The sequence below is a fragment of the Natator depressus genome, chromosome 14, assembly GCF_965152275.1.
Source record: "Natator depressus isolate rNatDep1 chromosome 14, rNatDep2.hap1, whole genome shotgun sequence".
In the NCBI taxonomy this organism is placed as follows: domain Eukaryota; kingdom Metazoa; phylum Chordata; order Testudines; family Cheloniidae; genus Natator; species Natator depressus.
Genome location: NC_134247.1, coordinates 47,956,163 through 47,971,747, shown reverse-complemented (window position 1 = coordinate 47,971,747; position 15,585 = coordinate 47,956,163). Strand labels below are relative to the sequence as shown.

At 64.4% G+C, this 15,585-nt stretch overlaps 1 protein-coding gene across 1 annotated transcript in view; it reads left to right on the top strand.

Annotated features, from left to right (window-relative positions):
• Window positions 1–11,519: 11,519 nt before the first annotated feature.
• Window positions 11,520–15,585, top strand: part of COL11A2 (collagen type XI alpha 2 chain) — a 57,485-nt gene continuing 53,419 nt past the window's right edge. The window contains exons 1-3 of the mRNA XM_074970594.1: window positions 11,520–11,719; window positions 12,787–12,949; window positions 13,956–14,093. Coding sequence (XP_074826695.1) covers window positions 11,535–11,719; window positions 12,787–12,949; window positions 13,956–14,093 — 486 coding nt within the window. The 5' untranslated portion in view covers window positions 11,520–11,534. The remainder of the gene's footprint in view (window positions 11,720–12,786; window positions 12,950–13,955; window positions 14,094–15,585) is intronic.

Below are 15,585 nucleotides of genomic sequence, written 5' to 3'. Positions count from 1 at the left end.
GGGTTTAGGCACGGCTGGGATTTTAGGGCAACGAGAACTGGATGAAGGGGTCATGGAGTGAGGGGCAGGGAGAGGGGCAGGAATTCAGGGGGGTACAGTCCTTCCTTTTTATTCCATCCCCAACTTTAGACCCCCAAACTTCTTATGGGGGAGACTCCCTCGGGCTTGGGGGTGGATCTTTGGCAGCGGCGGGGGGGGGTTGTGGGGGTTTCTCTGGCATCAGGGTCAGAGTGGGGATGTCTCAGGTATTGGGGGCTCTGGGAGAGGGAATTGCTGGCATGGGGGCACAGGGGGTTCTCTGGTGCGATAAATCCAGCCCTGTTTATCCAGCCTCCCCCCCACCAGGACTGGCTTGGACTGAAAATGGGGGATCTGCCCCCTCGACCTATCCAGGTTTGCCCCATTGCCCATGTGGCCTGCACCCCCCCCAGGGCCCCCCATTTCCCGTGTTGGCCTGCACCCCCCCCAGGGCCCCCCATTTCCCGTGTTGGCCTGCGCCCCCCAGGGCCCCCCATTTCCCGTGTTGGCCTGCACCCCCCAGGGCCCCCCATTGCCCGTGTGGTCTGCACCCCCCAGGGCCCCCCATTGCCCGTGTGGCCTGCACCCCCCGGGCCCTGCACACACAGAGGCTCGTTGTGCTGGGAACAGTGGGGGCGTGTGCGCCGGGCTGGGGCGGGGGTTTATTTATCTTTGGGCTGCGGCTTCCCCCGACCCCCTGCCCAGCGCGGCCTGTGCTGAGCCAGAGCCGCCTGGCCTGTGTGTAGGGGATTTATAACCCCAGGGAAGTGAGAGCAGAGCCCCACTGTGCACCCCCACCCCTCCATTCCGACACTGCCTCCCCTTCCCTGCTTGCCCCCCTGTGCCCGCCAATCTCCCCTGCTCCCCCATTGCCCCCCTTCTTCCCCTATTCTTCATTCCATGTCTCCTGCACCCCCCCCCCCCGCATCCCCCCTTCTCCCTTCGCAGGGCAGACTCTGGGATGGGGGGGTGGATTCATGGGGTCTCTGTCTTGCTGGGCTGGGGCTGGGGGGGGTGTTGCATGTGTCTGGTCTGCACCGCTCTGGCCCTGTGTTGTGTGTGTGTGGGGCTTGCACAGTTGTGTCTCCCAGTAGGGTTTGGAGTCAGCTGCCCCCCCGCAGGGTGTGTAAGGGGTGGGTGTGCAGGCAGGTGTGCAGCTCCGTGTGTTCCATACATTGGCTTAGGCTCAGATACATTTGTTAGTCTCTAAGGTGCCACAAGTCCTCCTTTTCAGTTGTGTACTTGTGTTTCCTGCCACAAGGGGGGGTGTGTCTGTTGTGTGTGTGAGCGCGTGTAGTTCTGTACCTGTGTCCCCACCCGCCCAGGTTGTGTGTGTAGACAGTTGTGTCTCCGCCTGGGGGGGTGTGTAGTGGTGTGTCTCTGTGCCCATTGTGTAGCTGTGTTCCTTCACACACCTGCTGTGTACCCTCCCCCCATCACCTTCACCTAACCCGGGTGACTGGGCTGCTGGGAGTGGGGTTAGTTCCCGGACATCCCCCCCTTTAGCTGGGATGGACACTGCAGGGAGCGATTCCTGGGGGGGCGGGGACGGGGAGTCCCTTGGGACAGACTGGGGAGGGGTAACTGGCTGGGGGGTAGACATAGGGAGGGGGCACTGGGATGGCTGGGGGAGGGGCAGATATGGGGGGCTGTAGGGTGAGATCCCTCCATATCCACAGGCCTGAACTTTCCCTCTCTCGGAAACATTTTTTCCTTCTGTGGTTCCCCCCACCCCCTCTCTCCTGCCCAACAAAGGGGCTTTTCATAGGCCGGGGGCAGGGGAGGGACCCTGGGGGGGGAAGGGGGAGTGCTAGGGGGCATCTGAGGGTGGGGGAAGAGAAGGGCTGGGTTGGCCCCAGGGTTGCAGCATGGGGGGACCCAAAGCCAGCAGGGTGTGGAGAGGGGGCAGCAGCCGGGAAGGGAGGTAGCAAGTCCTGATTCCCCCCTTCCCTGGACCCCCAGTGTCTGGGCCCTTCCTCTCCTCCTCCCCCCCCCCCGCCCGGACCCCCAGTGTCTGGGCCCTTCCTCTCCTCCTCCCCCCCCCCCCGCCCGGACCCCCAGTTTCTGGGCCCTTCCTCTCCTCCTCCCCCCCCCCCGGCCCCCAGTGTCTGGGCCCTTCCTCTCCTCCTCCTCCCCCCCCCCGGCCCCCAGTGTCTGGGCCCTTCCTCTCCTCCTCCTCCCCCCCCCGGCCCCCAGTGTCTGGGCCCTTCCTCTCCTCCTCCCCCCCCCCGCGAGGACCCCCCAGTGTCTGGGCCCTTCCTCTCCTCCTCCCCCCCCCCTGCCCGGACCCCCAGTGTCTGGGCCCTTCCTCTCCTCCTCCTCCCCCCTGCCCGGACCCCCAGTGTCTGGGCCCTTCCTCTCCTCCTCCCCCTCCCGGACCCCCAGTGTCTGGGCCCTTCCTCTCCTCCTCCTCCCCCCCCCGACCGCCAGTGTCTGGGCCCTTCCTTTCCTCCTTTTTGTTTCTTCTTTCATTCCCTGTTTGCTCCTCTTGCCTTCATTCCTTTTCTGAATTTCTCCCCCCCCCCACTCTGGACACTCGCTCTAATTACTATTTGGGTTTCCGGACTGAAAGCTGCCTGAACCTGCCCAAAATAGACGCTGCAGAGTCAGGCCTCCAGACCCGCTGCGCCCCACCCGGCTGGGGCAGCTCCAGGATAGGGTCTGTCTGGGGCAGATCCGGGGGGGGGGTGCTGGGGGTCTGGCCAGGAGAGTTCTGGGGGGGGTGCTGGGGGTCTGACTGGGGCAGATCCAGAGGGAGGGTGCTAGGGGTCTGGCTGGGGCAGATCCAGGGGGGGTCTGGCTGGGGGTCTGGCTGGGGCAGATCCAGAAGGGGGTGGTGCTTGGGGTCTGGCTGGGGCAGATCTAGGGTGGGTCTGGCTGGGGGCAGATCCAGAGGGGGGTCTGGGGGGTCTGGCTGGGATGGTCCCACAGGGTTGGAGCTGGACCTGGATGCAAGATCATCCCCCTAGGCTCTTCCTGCTGCCCCACCTGCAGCCACAGCCCTCGCCATGTCTCCAGCCCATCCTCTCTCTTCACTGTGCCCCTCAGTTATTTAACCCCATAGAACAACCAGGGACCTGCAGCTCATTGGAATGTGTATCGACCCCCTATTTCCAGATCCCAGGGCATCCCTCCATTGCTCCACCTGCCCCTCCCTCCCTCCATCCCCAGATCCCAGCTGTGCTTTCATCCATCCATGTATCCCTCGCTTCCATCCCTCCCTCCCTCCGTCCCCAGATCCCAGCTGTGCTTCCATCCATCCATGTATCCCTCGCTTCCATCCCTCCCTCCCTCCCTCCATCCCCAGATCCCAGCTGTGCTTCCATCCATCCATGTATCCCTCGCTTCCATCCCTCCCTCCCTCCGTCCCCAGATCCCAGCTGTGCTTCCATCCATCCATGTATCCCTCGCTTCCATCCCTCCCTCCCTCCCTCCATCCCCAGATCCCAGCTGTGCTTCCATCCATCCATGTATCCCTCGCTTCCATCCCTCCCTCCCTCCGTCCCCAGATCCCAGCTGTGCTTCCATCCATCCATGTATACCTCGCTTCCATCCCTCCATCCCTCCCTCTGTCCCCAGATCCCAGCTGTGCTTCCATCCATCCATGTATCCCTCGCTTCCATCCCTCCATCCCTCCCTCTGTCCCCAGATCCCAGCTGTGCTTCCATCCATCCATGTATCCCTCGCTTCCATCCCTCCCTCCCTCCGTCCCCAGATCCCAGCTGTGCTTCCATCCATCCATGTATACCTCGCTTCCATCCCTCCATCCCTCCCTCTGTCCCCAGATCCCAGCTGTGCTTCCATCCATCCATGTATCCCTCGCTTCCATCCCTCCATCCCTCCCTCTGTCCCCAGATCCCAGCTGTGCTTCCATCCATCCATGTATCCCTCGCTTCCATCCCTCCATCCCTCCCTCCGTCCCCAGATCCCAGCTGTGCTTCCATCCATCCATGTATCCCTCACTTCCATCCCTCCATCCCTCCCTCCGTCCCCAGATCCCAGCTGTGCTTCCATCCATCCATGTATCCCTCACTTCCATCCCTCCATCCCTCCCTCCATCCCCAGATCCCAGCTGTGCTTCCATCCATCCATGTATCCCTCACTTCCATCCCTCCATCCCTCCCTCCATCCCCAGATCCCAGCTGTGCTTCCATCCATCCATGTATCCCTCACTTCCATCCCTCCCTCTGTCCATCCCCAGATCCCAGCTGTGCTTCCATCCCTCCCCTCATCCCCAGATTGTAGCTGTGCTTTCATCCATCCATGCATTCCCAGATTCCCGTGTTTGTCTCCATCCATGTCTCTCTTCATCCATGTACCCCTCACTTCCATCCATCCCTTCCTTGCTCCCAGGGTGTCATCCATCCATCTCGCCCCATTCCTGTCTTCTAGCATCACCATCCATCCATCTCAATACTTCACTCAGCATCTATCTATCTATCTTTCCCTGTGCCCCTCCCCATGGCATCTGGTCCTTTGCAGATGCCAGCTCCTCTGCCCATTTCTTTAGGTCTCTAAGACAATCCACCCCACACCCTGCCCTGAGTTTTGTGGGGGTTGGGTGCCCCCCGATGCCAGGTGGTGTCCCCCCCTGGACACACCCCCAGGAGCCCAGGTGGAGCGGACTGGCTGGAGGAGCTGGATGGGGAGCAGTGGGCTGGAAACCACAGCTGGGTGGGGCAGGGGCAGCGGGAGGTGAGGGCCACACAGATTGGGGCTGAGGGGGTTGGGAGCCAGGACACCTGGGTTCTATCTGTGCCTCTGGGGTTGGGGAATGGAGTCTAGGAAATCCACAAACCCAGCTCTGTGGGGATATTAATAACCCCAGGGTACCATGTTCCCCCCTCTTTGTCCTTGGTTAAAACCCCTCACCCACTTTTCACTGTCATACTCAGCTTTGCATGCTCCTGCCTAGAGCTGGCTGCATTGCGCCGTATGTAGAAGTCCCAGTGTCGCCTCTCCCTTACCTCAGGGCAGCCCAACCCCTGGGTCACAGAGAGCCCCACCTGGACTTTGGGGGTCAAGCCAGGAGCTGGGAAAGCTATCAAGGATCGGGGACCTTCTCTGAGCTGCCCCTCTTCTCTGCATCTGACTGTGGAAGCAGCAGCCCCTCCCACACATGCCTGCTGGTGAGGGTCTGGGGGATAAGCAAGTGGGGGGCAGAGTTAAGGGTATATGGTTTGAACTTCACAGGGAGTGGGGTAAATAGCTGGTCTCTGTGGGGAGGGGGCCATGGTACATCTGTGGTTCTCAGAGCACTTTACAATGGGACTTTATCCCAGACAGGGAAACTAAGGCACGAAAAAGGGAAAGGAGTTCCCCCTTAACGAATAGAACCCAGGAGTCCTGGCTCCCAGTGCCTCCCCGCCCAGAGCAGGAACAGAACCCAGGAGTCCTGGCTCCCAGCCCCCTGCTATAACCCACTGGACCCTACTCCCCTCCCAGAGCCAGGAATAGAACCCAGGAGTCCTGGTGGGTGGGGAGAGTTGTGGGGTGGGTGCCAAGGCGGCTGGCAGGCAGCGGGTGGCCAGTGGTGTGATGCCCCCCGGGGGCGGGGGCCAGCATAGCAGTGTGAATGGCTGCCTCAGTGCATTGATGTCTGGGGGCCCAGCCAGCGGCCTGTGGCAGGAGCCATGCTCTCCTGTGGTTTGCCAGCCCCTGCCCTGACCTTGGGGCCGTGGGCAGCAGAGAAAGGGGCCCTTCAGCCCCCCTTCCTGCCCTGCCCCACCCGGTCTGGGGGGCTGAGAGCCTTTCACACAGCACTGAGCTGGGGGAGGGGAGCGATCACCAAGGGGTGGGGGCAGCTTTATGTCTGCCCCCCGCCAGATGGCTGTCTGTCTGTCCATCTACTCCAGAGTCTAGTGTCCCTGCGTGTCCCTCTGTCCTGTCTGTCCCCAGGTCCCGCTGTGGCTGTCTGTCCTGTCCCCCGGGTCACGCTGTCTGTCTGTCCCATCTGGCTCCAGGTTCCCGCTCTGCTGTCTGTCCGTCCCTAGGTCCTAGTGTCTGCCCCCCCAGTCTGTCCCCAGGTGGCACTGCTTTTCTCTGTGCCTGGGTCCCTGCCTGCCTGCCTAGGCAATCTCCGGCTGCCCCCGGTTGGGGGGTATGTCTCCCCTCTGTGTGGGGCCTCTGGGCAATAGGAATACGCCCCTCCCCCGGCTCTCTGGGGACCCAGCGTTCCTGAAATGCAGCCATCTCTGGGGTGGGGGACGCGGCAGCCAGATCTAGCCACGGTGTGTGTAGGGTAGGGGGAGAAACAGACACCAGGGCACAAGCCCTGACTTTGCTGGAGAGAGGCTGGGGGGTGGGACCAGAGACAGGACCCTATATGGGGGCGGCCATGGGGATCAGAGCGGGGGCAGTTGAGGGGGGCAGAGCCAAGGTCCTGGGGGAGGGGGGGCTCTGTGGGAAGAGTTGGGATCCTATACAAGAGGGGTGGAGGGGGGGCTTCTATCCATGGGCGCTGCTGGGGGACGGGGGGAGCTGATACCGGGGAGGGTCTGTCTTAGCAGGGAGTGGAGCGGGGTGTCCTGTATGGGATCACCGGCCCCAGATACCAGCCTGTCTCTCTGTCTGTCCCCGCCCTGGCAGCAGGGTGCTCCGGGGGGGGCACTGGGGGGCTCTGCTGGTCGCTCTCTGGGGCCTGGGAAGAGCCAGTGTCCGCTGGAATTTATAGGATGCTGCGGGATCCTTGCTTTGGTGACCTGCTGGTGTGGAACTGGGGCAGGCCGGGTCCCCCCTGGGATGGTGGGGGCCGGGGATGGAGCCATGGGGTGGGGCATCCCGGGTCCCCCCTGGGATGCAGCCGTGGGGTGGCGCGCTGGTTCCCCCCTGGGATGGTGGGGGTCAGGGATATGTTGGGAGAGAGTTGAGAGGCTGGGGAGGGGAGCAGTGGCTGCCCGGGGGATTGTGGCCCCGAGGCATTCTGGGATGGCTGGCACGGTCCGTGGAGTGGTGGGGTTGGACTGGCAGTGACCTAGCGTGACCTGGGACCAGGACAGACGGACACGGTGGGACCTGGGACCAGGAGAGACAGATGGACGCGGCGTGACTGGGGGAACAGGACAGATGGACACTCTCAGACGGTGGGATGAGCCGTGGCTGGATTTTCAGAAGCGGGGGCCAAGGCTGCTCACCTCCGGCTGGTTCGGGGCAGAGCCTCCTGCACGTCCCCAGCAGATGCTCAGGGCCCTGTCCCCCAGAGATCCCCCCATGGGGCTGTGCAGGGACCCTGCCCCCCACCCTGGGGCAGTGCAGCTGTGGGGCTGGTGCATGGGAGTAGCAGGTGTGGGGCGGGGAGCTAATCGCTTTCCCGGGAGCCGCTGGACTGGCAGGTCCCTGCGTCTTGCCGCAAATATGTCCCGTCCCAGCCAAGCCTGCATCAGAGCCATGGGGAGCGATGGTGGGGGGGCACGGCCGGGGGGAGCCAGGGCAGCTGGGGGGGAGATGGGGGGGAGCCAGGGCAGCTGGGGGGGAGATGGGGGGGCATGGCGGGGGGGAGCCAGGGCAGCTGGGGGGGAGATGGGGGGGGCACGGCCGGGGGGGGAGCCAGGGCAGCTGGGGGGGAGATGGGGGGGCACGGCCGGGGGGGGAGCCAGGGCAGCTGCGGGGGGGGGAGCTGTGGGTTGTGCGGTCGCTGGCAGGATCAAGTGACCCCGTCTGGTCCCAAACCCGCCACCCCCCCACGGCCCTCTGTGCTGGGGAGCTCGTGGTTCAATCAGAGGAAGTGACTCGTATAAAGGGCCCATTCTCTGCTGCCCAGGCCCCTCCCCCCTGCCCCCCACTTCCCCTCCCCTCTGCCCCCTCCTTCTGTCTCCACTTCCCCTCTGCTCCCCTCTCTACCTGCCCCCCACTTCCCCTCCTCCTGACCCCCCACTGTGACCTCTCCTGTCTGGCCCCTCCCACTCCACCTGACCCCCTCCCTCCTGCTCCTCCTCCATGGGAATAACCCCCTCCCCCAACCCTCACGCTGTGACCCCCCCACTGGAGCCCTCTCCCTCCCCCCCCCCGCTCCTGGCCTTTCTCCCCTCACTTCTTTCTACAGCCAATATCCCCCCACCCCCCCTTCACCCCCCCTTCCTCTAGTGTCTCCTCCCTCAGACCCCCCACTGGAGCCCTGGCTCTGGGGGCTCCCCGCCCCCATTCCCGCCCCACCCCTCCCTGGGGAGTTGAGCTATGCAGCCCTAATGGCTTTTCCTCGCGCCCGCCTGGCAGCCCGAAGAAAGGTGTCTCTGTGCGGCTGGCGCGGCCTGGCTGCCAGCGCTCCCGGCTGGGGCTGGGCCAGCGCCGAGCTCAGCGTGCGGCCGGGGGGCCGGGAGACCCCGGGTGGGGACGTGGCTCTGAGAGGGGCTCTGAGCGTGTGTGTGTGGGGCTTGGATCCTCTCTGCCAGGGGCTAACGTTCCCCTCCCCTGCCAGTTCACCAGTGCTGTGAGCTTCCCCGTGACAGTGCCCCCAGCCAGGGACCCCGGTGCTGTGAGCCTCCCTCACAACACTGTCCCCAGCCGGGAAGTCTGGCGCTGCAAACTTCCCTGGAGCAGTGCCGCCAGCTGGAGATCCCGTGGCAGTGCCCTGAGCCAAGGGCTCCGGTCTCTGTCTCACAGTCTGTGTCCTGCGGGGGATATTAATGGATGCCAGATGCCGAATGGAACAACGGGGTGGGGGGGGAGGAGAAATGGGGCTCCCTCCTTCACAACAGGGCCATAAATGTGGGGCTGATGAGAAACCCAGATGGGAGCTGGATGGAAAAATGGGAGAGGGGGACAGATGTGGAGAGACGCAGACAAACAGACGGGGCGGGAGGGTGGGGTCACTCACAGCACAGTACCCCCTGAGGTCCCTGCCCCCAGCCCTGCTCCATCACCCCCCAACTAGGGCAGCCCCTGTACTTGGAGGGGCAGTGCCCCCACCCGGCAGGCTCACCCACTGCCCACCCTTGACCCCAGCGAGCAGACCTGGGCTCCCCCTTGTGGCCAGTGTCCCATGGGGGGGGATAATTCCCTCCAAGGGTCCTGACCCCAAGACCCCGGGGTGGTGATGACGTTCCCTCAAACCCGCCCTGGCTGGAGCGAGGGTCACCCGTCCATGTCCCCGTCCGTCTGTCTGTCTGAGCGCCTCTGCCTCCCCCCCGCCCCCATATGCAGGCTGGCCTTGCTGCCCCCCATCACCCCTCGCCCCTGGCTGGGAGGGATCGGCCCCACCTGAGGTGTGGGGTGCAGGCGGGGGGGTGGGCCGTGAGCCAGGCCCGGCTGGAGCTGATGGCTTCTGTTTCTGTCCAGCATGGAATATTGAGCTCAGCTGAGAGGGGGTGGGGGGCAGCCTGGGAGCTGGGGGCGAATTGTGTAACAGGGTGTGCACGCGATTGTGACCCAGCTGCATGCAATTGTGAAATGGGATCTGTAGGGCTGTGAAGTGGGGGTGGGTGGGTGTATGTGTGTAATTGTGATACCGGTGAGCCGCTGTGCTATGGGGTATGTGTAACTGGTGATTGTGAGCTCGTGGTGGGTGCGTCTGTGAAGCCGGGCATGTGATTGCGCCTGACATGGGGGGTGCCGTTGTGAGGTGGGGTGGGGTGCGATCTGTGACGAGGCAGCTGTGCTTGTGGAGTGGGGGGGCTTGCAACGGAGAAGGGGCCGGGGTGAAAGGGTGCGTGTGTGCGCGAGAGCCAGTGCGTGCTGAGGGGCGCGTGCCCGATGGAGAAGCCGGCTGGGTGCCTGCTTAGAATGCATTCTGCGTGTGCAATGGGGCATTGGGGGGGTGGCATTGCGGGGGGCGAGGGGGGGGGCTGCGTTTCGGCAGCAAAGGCGGTGTGCCTGGGAGGGTGTGTGTGTGATTGTGAGATGGGGGGTGTGAGTGAATCTGTGTGTGTGTGTGTGTGTGTGTGTGTGTGTGTGTTTCCCCTGGACCCTCCAGACCCCCTCCCCCGCCGGCTGGGAACAAAGACCCCGTTGATTGGGCCTGAAAAAGCCCGTCTCTGTGAGCGTCCGGGGAGGGGAGATTGGAATTTGGATAGAACTGGCCAGCGCACCTGAGGGGACTCCTACCCCCTCCTCAGCCCTGCCAGTCCCCGTCCCCCCCAGCTCCCCAGTCAGGGGCCCCCTGCCCTGAGCCCCCAGCCAGGAGTCTTATAGCCAGCCTCCAGTGCACCGGGGCAGGGGGACCCCATCTCCTGCACCCACGGCCAGTCCCCCTTAGCTGCCCAGACATCCACTTCCATGCAGCCAGGCCTGCCTGCTCTGGGGGCATTCCTCCACCTTGTTCCAGGACCCCCCCCCAGCTCAGCCCCCAGGGCAGAAGGTCTCTCATGGGGAGGGGGATTTATAGGTTGGTGGGGCCTGAATGTGGACAGGCTCAGCAGGGAATGGGAGTCACGGCAGGAGCGGGGGACCCTGGTAGCTGCGGGGGGTGAGTTTATGTGATCCCAGAACTGGGGAGCTCTGTGGGGCTGGGGAGGGGGCCCCTGTCGGGGAGGTGGGGGCTGTTGGCAGAGCTCTGACCCCTCCTCCCCCCGTGTCCCGCAGCAGAGCCGGTGGACGTGCTGAAGGCGCTGCACTTCCAGGCCCAGCCGGCCGGCGTGCGGAAGACGACGGGGTTCTGCCCCGCCGGGCGGGCAGGGGCGGGGCCGGACGTGGCCTACAGGATATCACGGCAGGCGCAGATCAGCGCCCCCACCAGGCAGCTCTTCTCAGGTACCGGGCCGTGCGCCCGCCCCAACCGCATGGGATCGTCCACCCCCTCCCTGTCCTGCCGCACGTTCCCCCTCCCTGTGTCCTCCATCAGCTGGGCCCTGCCCACAGGCTCCCCCCGCCTCCGCGGCTGGTCCCCGCCCCCAGCTCACAGCATGGCCCCGCGCCCCCCGTGGAACATTCCCACACCCCCTTGGGACGTTCCCCCGCCCCTGTGTCCTTAGTGGAGCATTCCTGTGACCCCCATGTCACTAGTGGAACATTCCCACGCCCCCTTGGGACGTTCCCGCACCTCCCGTGTCACTAGTGGAACATTCCTGTGCGCCCACCCCTGTTTTCCTACAGCCCCATTGGGATGTTCCCACCCACATGTCACTAGTGGAACATTCCCACGCCCCCTTGGGATGTTCCCCCGCCCCTGTGTCCTTAGTGGAACATTCCTGTGACCCCCATGTCACTAGTGGAACATTCCCACGCCCCCTTGGGACGTTCCCGCACCTCCCGTGTCACTAGTGGAACATTCCTGTGCGCCCACCCCTGTTTTCCTACAGCCCCATTGGGATGTTCCCACCCACATGTCACTAGTGGAACATTCCCACGCCCCCTGGGATGTTCCCCCGCCCCTGTGTCCTTAGTGGAACATTCCTGTGACCCCCATGTCACTAGTGGAACATTCCCACGCCCCCTTGGGATGTTTTAGTGGAACATTCCTACATCCCCCTTGGGCTGTCTCTGCACCCCCCAGCGTCCTGCCCCCCAAGCCCCCCCCGCCTCCCCTGCGGGGTCCCACAGCCCCTGCTGTCTCCCCAGGGAAGTTCCCGGAGGATTTCTCCATCATGGCCCTGGTGAGGCCCAAGGCCGGGACCCAGGGGTTCCTGCTCTCCATGTACGACCAGCACGGCACCCAGCAGCTGGGGGTGGAGCTGGGGCGCTCGCCCGTCTTCCTCTACCAGGACCAGAGCGGCCGGCCCGCCCCCGAGGACTACCCGCTCTTCCGGGGCATCAACCTCGCTGACGGCAAGTGGGTACCCGCCGACCCCTGACCCCCAAACCCTGCACCCCCCCGAGGACTCCCCACTCTTCTGGGGCATCAACCTCGGTGCCGGCAAGTGGGTACCCGCCGACCCCTGACCCCCAAACCCTGCACCCCCCCCGAGGACTCCCCACTCTTCCGGGGCATCTACCTCGGTGCCGGCAAGTGGGTACCCGCCGACCCCTGACCCCCAAACCCTGCACCCCCCCCGAGGACTACCCGCTCTTCCGGGGCATCAACCTCGCTGACGGCAAGTGGGTACCCGCCGACCCCTGACCCCCAAACCCTGCACCCCCCCGAGGACTCCCCACTCTTCTGGGGCATCAACCTCGGTGCCGGCAAGTGGGTACCCGCCGACCCCTGACCCCCAAACCCTGCACCCCCCCCGAGGACTCCCCACTCTTCCGGGGCATCAACCTCGGTGCCGGCAAGTGGGTACCCGCCGACCCCTGACCCCCAAACCCTGCACCCCCCCCGAGGACTACCCGCTCTTCCGGGGCATCAACCTCGCTGACGGCAAGTGGGTACCCGCCGACCCCTGACCCCCAAACCCTGCACCCCCCCCGAGGACTCCCCACTCTTCTGGGGCATCAACCTCGGTGCCGGCAAGTGGGTACCCACCGACCCCTGACCCCCAAACCCTGCACCCCCCCCGAGGACTCCCCACTCTTCCGGGGCATCAACCTCGGTGCCGGCAAGTGGGTACCCGCCAACCCCTGACCCCCAAACCATTGCACCCCCTCCGAGGACTCCCCACTCTTCCGGGGCATCAACCTCGGTGCCGGCAAGTGGGTACCCGCCGACCCCTGACCCCCAAACCCTGCACCCCCCCCGAGGACTCCCCACTCTTCCGGGGCATCAACCTCAGTGCCGGCAAGTGGGTACCCGCCGACCCCTGACCCCCAACACTGCAGCACATGGGTACCCTCTGCCCCCTACACCGACCTGACTCCAACCCCGGAGGACTCCCCTTTTCATCCCTCACGTCCTCCTGTCCTGTCTCCCCCCGTGTCTGTTTGTCCTGCCCCCTCCCATCGGCGTGTCTGTGTCCCCAGGTGGCACCGGCTGGCGCTGAGTGTGCACAGACAGTCTGTGACCCTGATCCTGGACTGTAAGAAGAAGGTGACACGGACGCTGCCCCGGGGCCCCCGCCCGGTGATCGACACCCGTGGCATCACTGTCTTTGGCACCCGCATCCTCGACGAGGAGGTCTTCCAGGTACCGGCCCAGACTTTCCTGCATCCCCCGGCCCATGGGGACCCTGCCTGACCCCCATGTCTCCCCTAAGACTGGCTGGGTGTGAGGTATGGGGGGCAGTGCCTGGGGGTGGTTTGGGGGAAAATTGGGGGTTATTTCTGGGTGGGATCACAATGGGGAAGCAGGATGGTATCAGGGTAACTCCTCTCATTCCACCCTCCATCCCCACCCTCCCGCCCTCGCTCCCTATACACACCCCTCCATCTATCCCCCAATCCATCCATCCCTCCATCCATTCCCACATGCATCCATCCATCCTTCTATGCCCCTAATCCATCCACGATCCATCCTTTCATCCCAACCCTCCCTCCCTCCATCCCCACGCACACCTGTGCATCCACCCAATCCTCCATCCATCCATCCCTGCACACACCCCTCCACCCACCCTCCGTCCCTCCATCCAGCCCCACACACCTGTCCATCCACCCAATCCTCCAACCATCCATCCATCCATCCCCGCACACAGCCCTCCACCCACCCATCCCTCTGTCCCCCCAATCCATCCCTCCATTCCCACCTCCCTCCCTCCATCCATCCCCACGCACCTGTCCTTCCACCCAGTCCTCCATCCATCCATCCATCCCTGCACACACCCCTCCAGCTACCCTCCTTCCCTCCATCCAGCCCCACACACCTGTCCATCCACCCAATCCTCCAACCATCCATCCATCCATCCCTCTGTCCCCCCAATCCATCCCTCCATCCCCACCCTCCCTCCATTCCCACACACCTGTCCATCCACCCAATCATCCATCCACCCTACCCTCCATCCATCCATGATCCATACCTTCATCCGCTCCCTCCAGCCCCCATCCCTCTATCCTCTGCAGTCCATCCACGATCCATCCCCTCCCACCCCTCCATCCAACCCCATCCCTCCGTCCCTGGCCCCTTTCCCCATTCGTGGCGGGTGGGGACTCCAGGCCCAGCAGTGCCCGTCCCCCCATCACCCCATCTCTCTCTGCAGGGTGACATCCAGCAGCTGCTCATCGCCCCGAACCCGCAGGCGGCCTACGACTACTGCGAGCACTACAGCCCCGACTGCCCTTCCCTGCCCCACCTGCCCCAGGCACAGGAGGCGCTGCAGAGACCTGCCAGGCCCCAGGTGAGGGACATGGGGCAGACGGAGCAGGTCAGGCCTTTGGGTCTGATCTCGGGGAGGATATGGGGCTGGGTGGGCCCGGGGAGCTGATTTTGAGGGGATACACTGATCTCGTGGGGGATATGGGGCTGGATGGGCCCGTGGAGCTGATCTGGCTTGTGGGGCTGATCTGGCGGGGGGGTTACGGGGCTGGTCGGGCCCATGGGGCTCATCTCGGGGGGATATGGGGCTGCTGGTCCTTCACTGACGTTTTCAGGTTCAAAGGGAAAAAGCCTGAAACCCCCCGAGGAGACACTGCCGGGTTCATCTCAGGGTCCCCCACCCCCATCTGCCCCTCAGACCCCACCCATCCACTGGGACCCCCCACTGACCCCCTGGGGAAACACTGCCAGCTTCATCTCAGGGTCCCAGACCTCCCACCTGCCCCTCATAACTCTCCCCCATATGGGGCCCCCCACCCCCTGTGTTCCCAGCATGCCCTGCTCCTTCTCGGGGCCACCTGCCCCCCGTGTTCCCAGCGTGCCCTGCTCCTTCTTGGGGCCCCCCGCCCCCCGTGTTCCCAGCGTGCCCTGCTCCGGCTTGCGGTGGGGCGGGGCGTGAACCCCAGAACTGGAGGTTTAAAGGCCGTTCTCCCCCACGCATCCTTGCCCTGAGTGGGGGAGCTGAGAGTCAGGCCTAGGGAGGGGGAGGGGCCCAGGGATGGGGGAGCGGGGGGGGAAGAACTGGAGTGGGGGGGCCAGACAGACCCCACACCCTGGTCCAGCCCCTGAGCCTCCCCACGCTGTGGGTTTCTGTTATGATTATTTTGTTCTCCTCCTTTCCCCCCTTCCACCGTCCCTCCCTCCCCCCCGTCGCGTACCCCGACTCTTACGGGAATAAAGAGGATGGGAACGCGTCCCTCCCCACTCCTTCGGGGGGCACAGTGGAGCAGGTAACCGGGGGGGGCAGGCTCTGCTCCCCCCACAACATCCGTCTGTCTGTCCCAGCTCCCGTTGTGTCTGAGTCTCATCCTCTCATGGCAGTGTCATCCATCCATCCGTCCATCCGTCCATCCATCACTGCTTCATTGCACCCCCTGAGCAGGAGCGCGGGGGGCACGGGTTGGGGGGCAGGGAATGGGGATACTAGTGGGGGGCAAGCCATGCCCTCCACACATTGAAACCTGCTGGTGGGGCCTCTGGGGGCGGGGCAGAGGGGAGGGAATCCCGGTGTGTGCTCCATACACATGGGGGTCCCAAGGACAATGGGGGCTCTGGGGTGACCCCTGGAGATTCGGGGTGCTCTGTATGTATCCAGGTCCCTAGGGGAGAGGGGGCTCTGGGGTGACCCCTAGAGATTCAGGGTGCTCTGTATGTATCCAGGTCCCCAGAGGCAGAGGGGGTTCTGGGGCGACCCCTGGAGATTTGGGGTGCTCTGTATGTATCCAGGTCCCTAGGGGAGAGGGGGCTCTGGGGTGACCCCTAGAGATTCAGGGTGCTCTGTATGTATCCAGGTC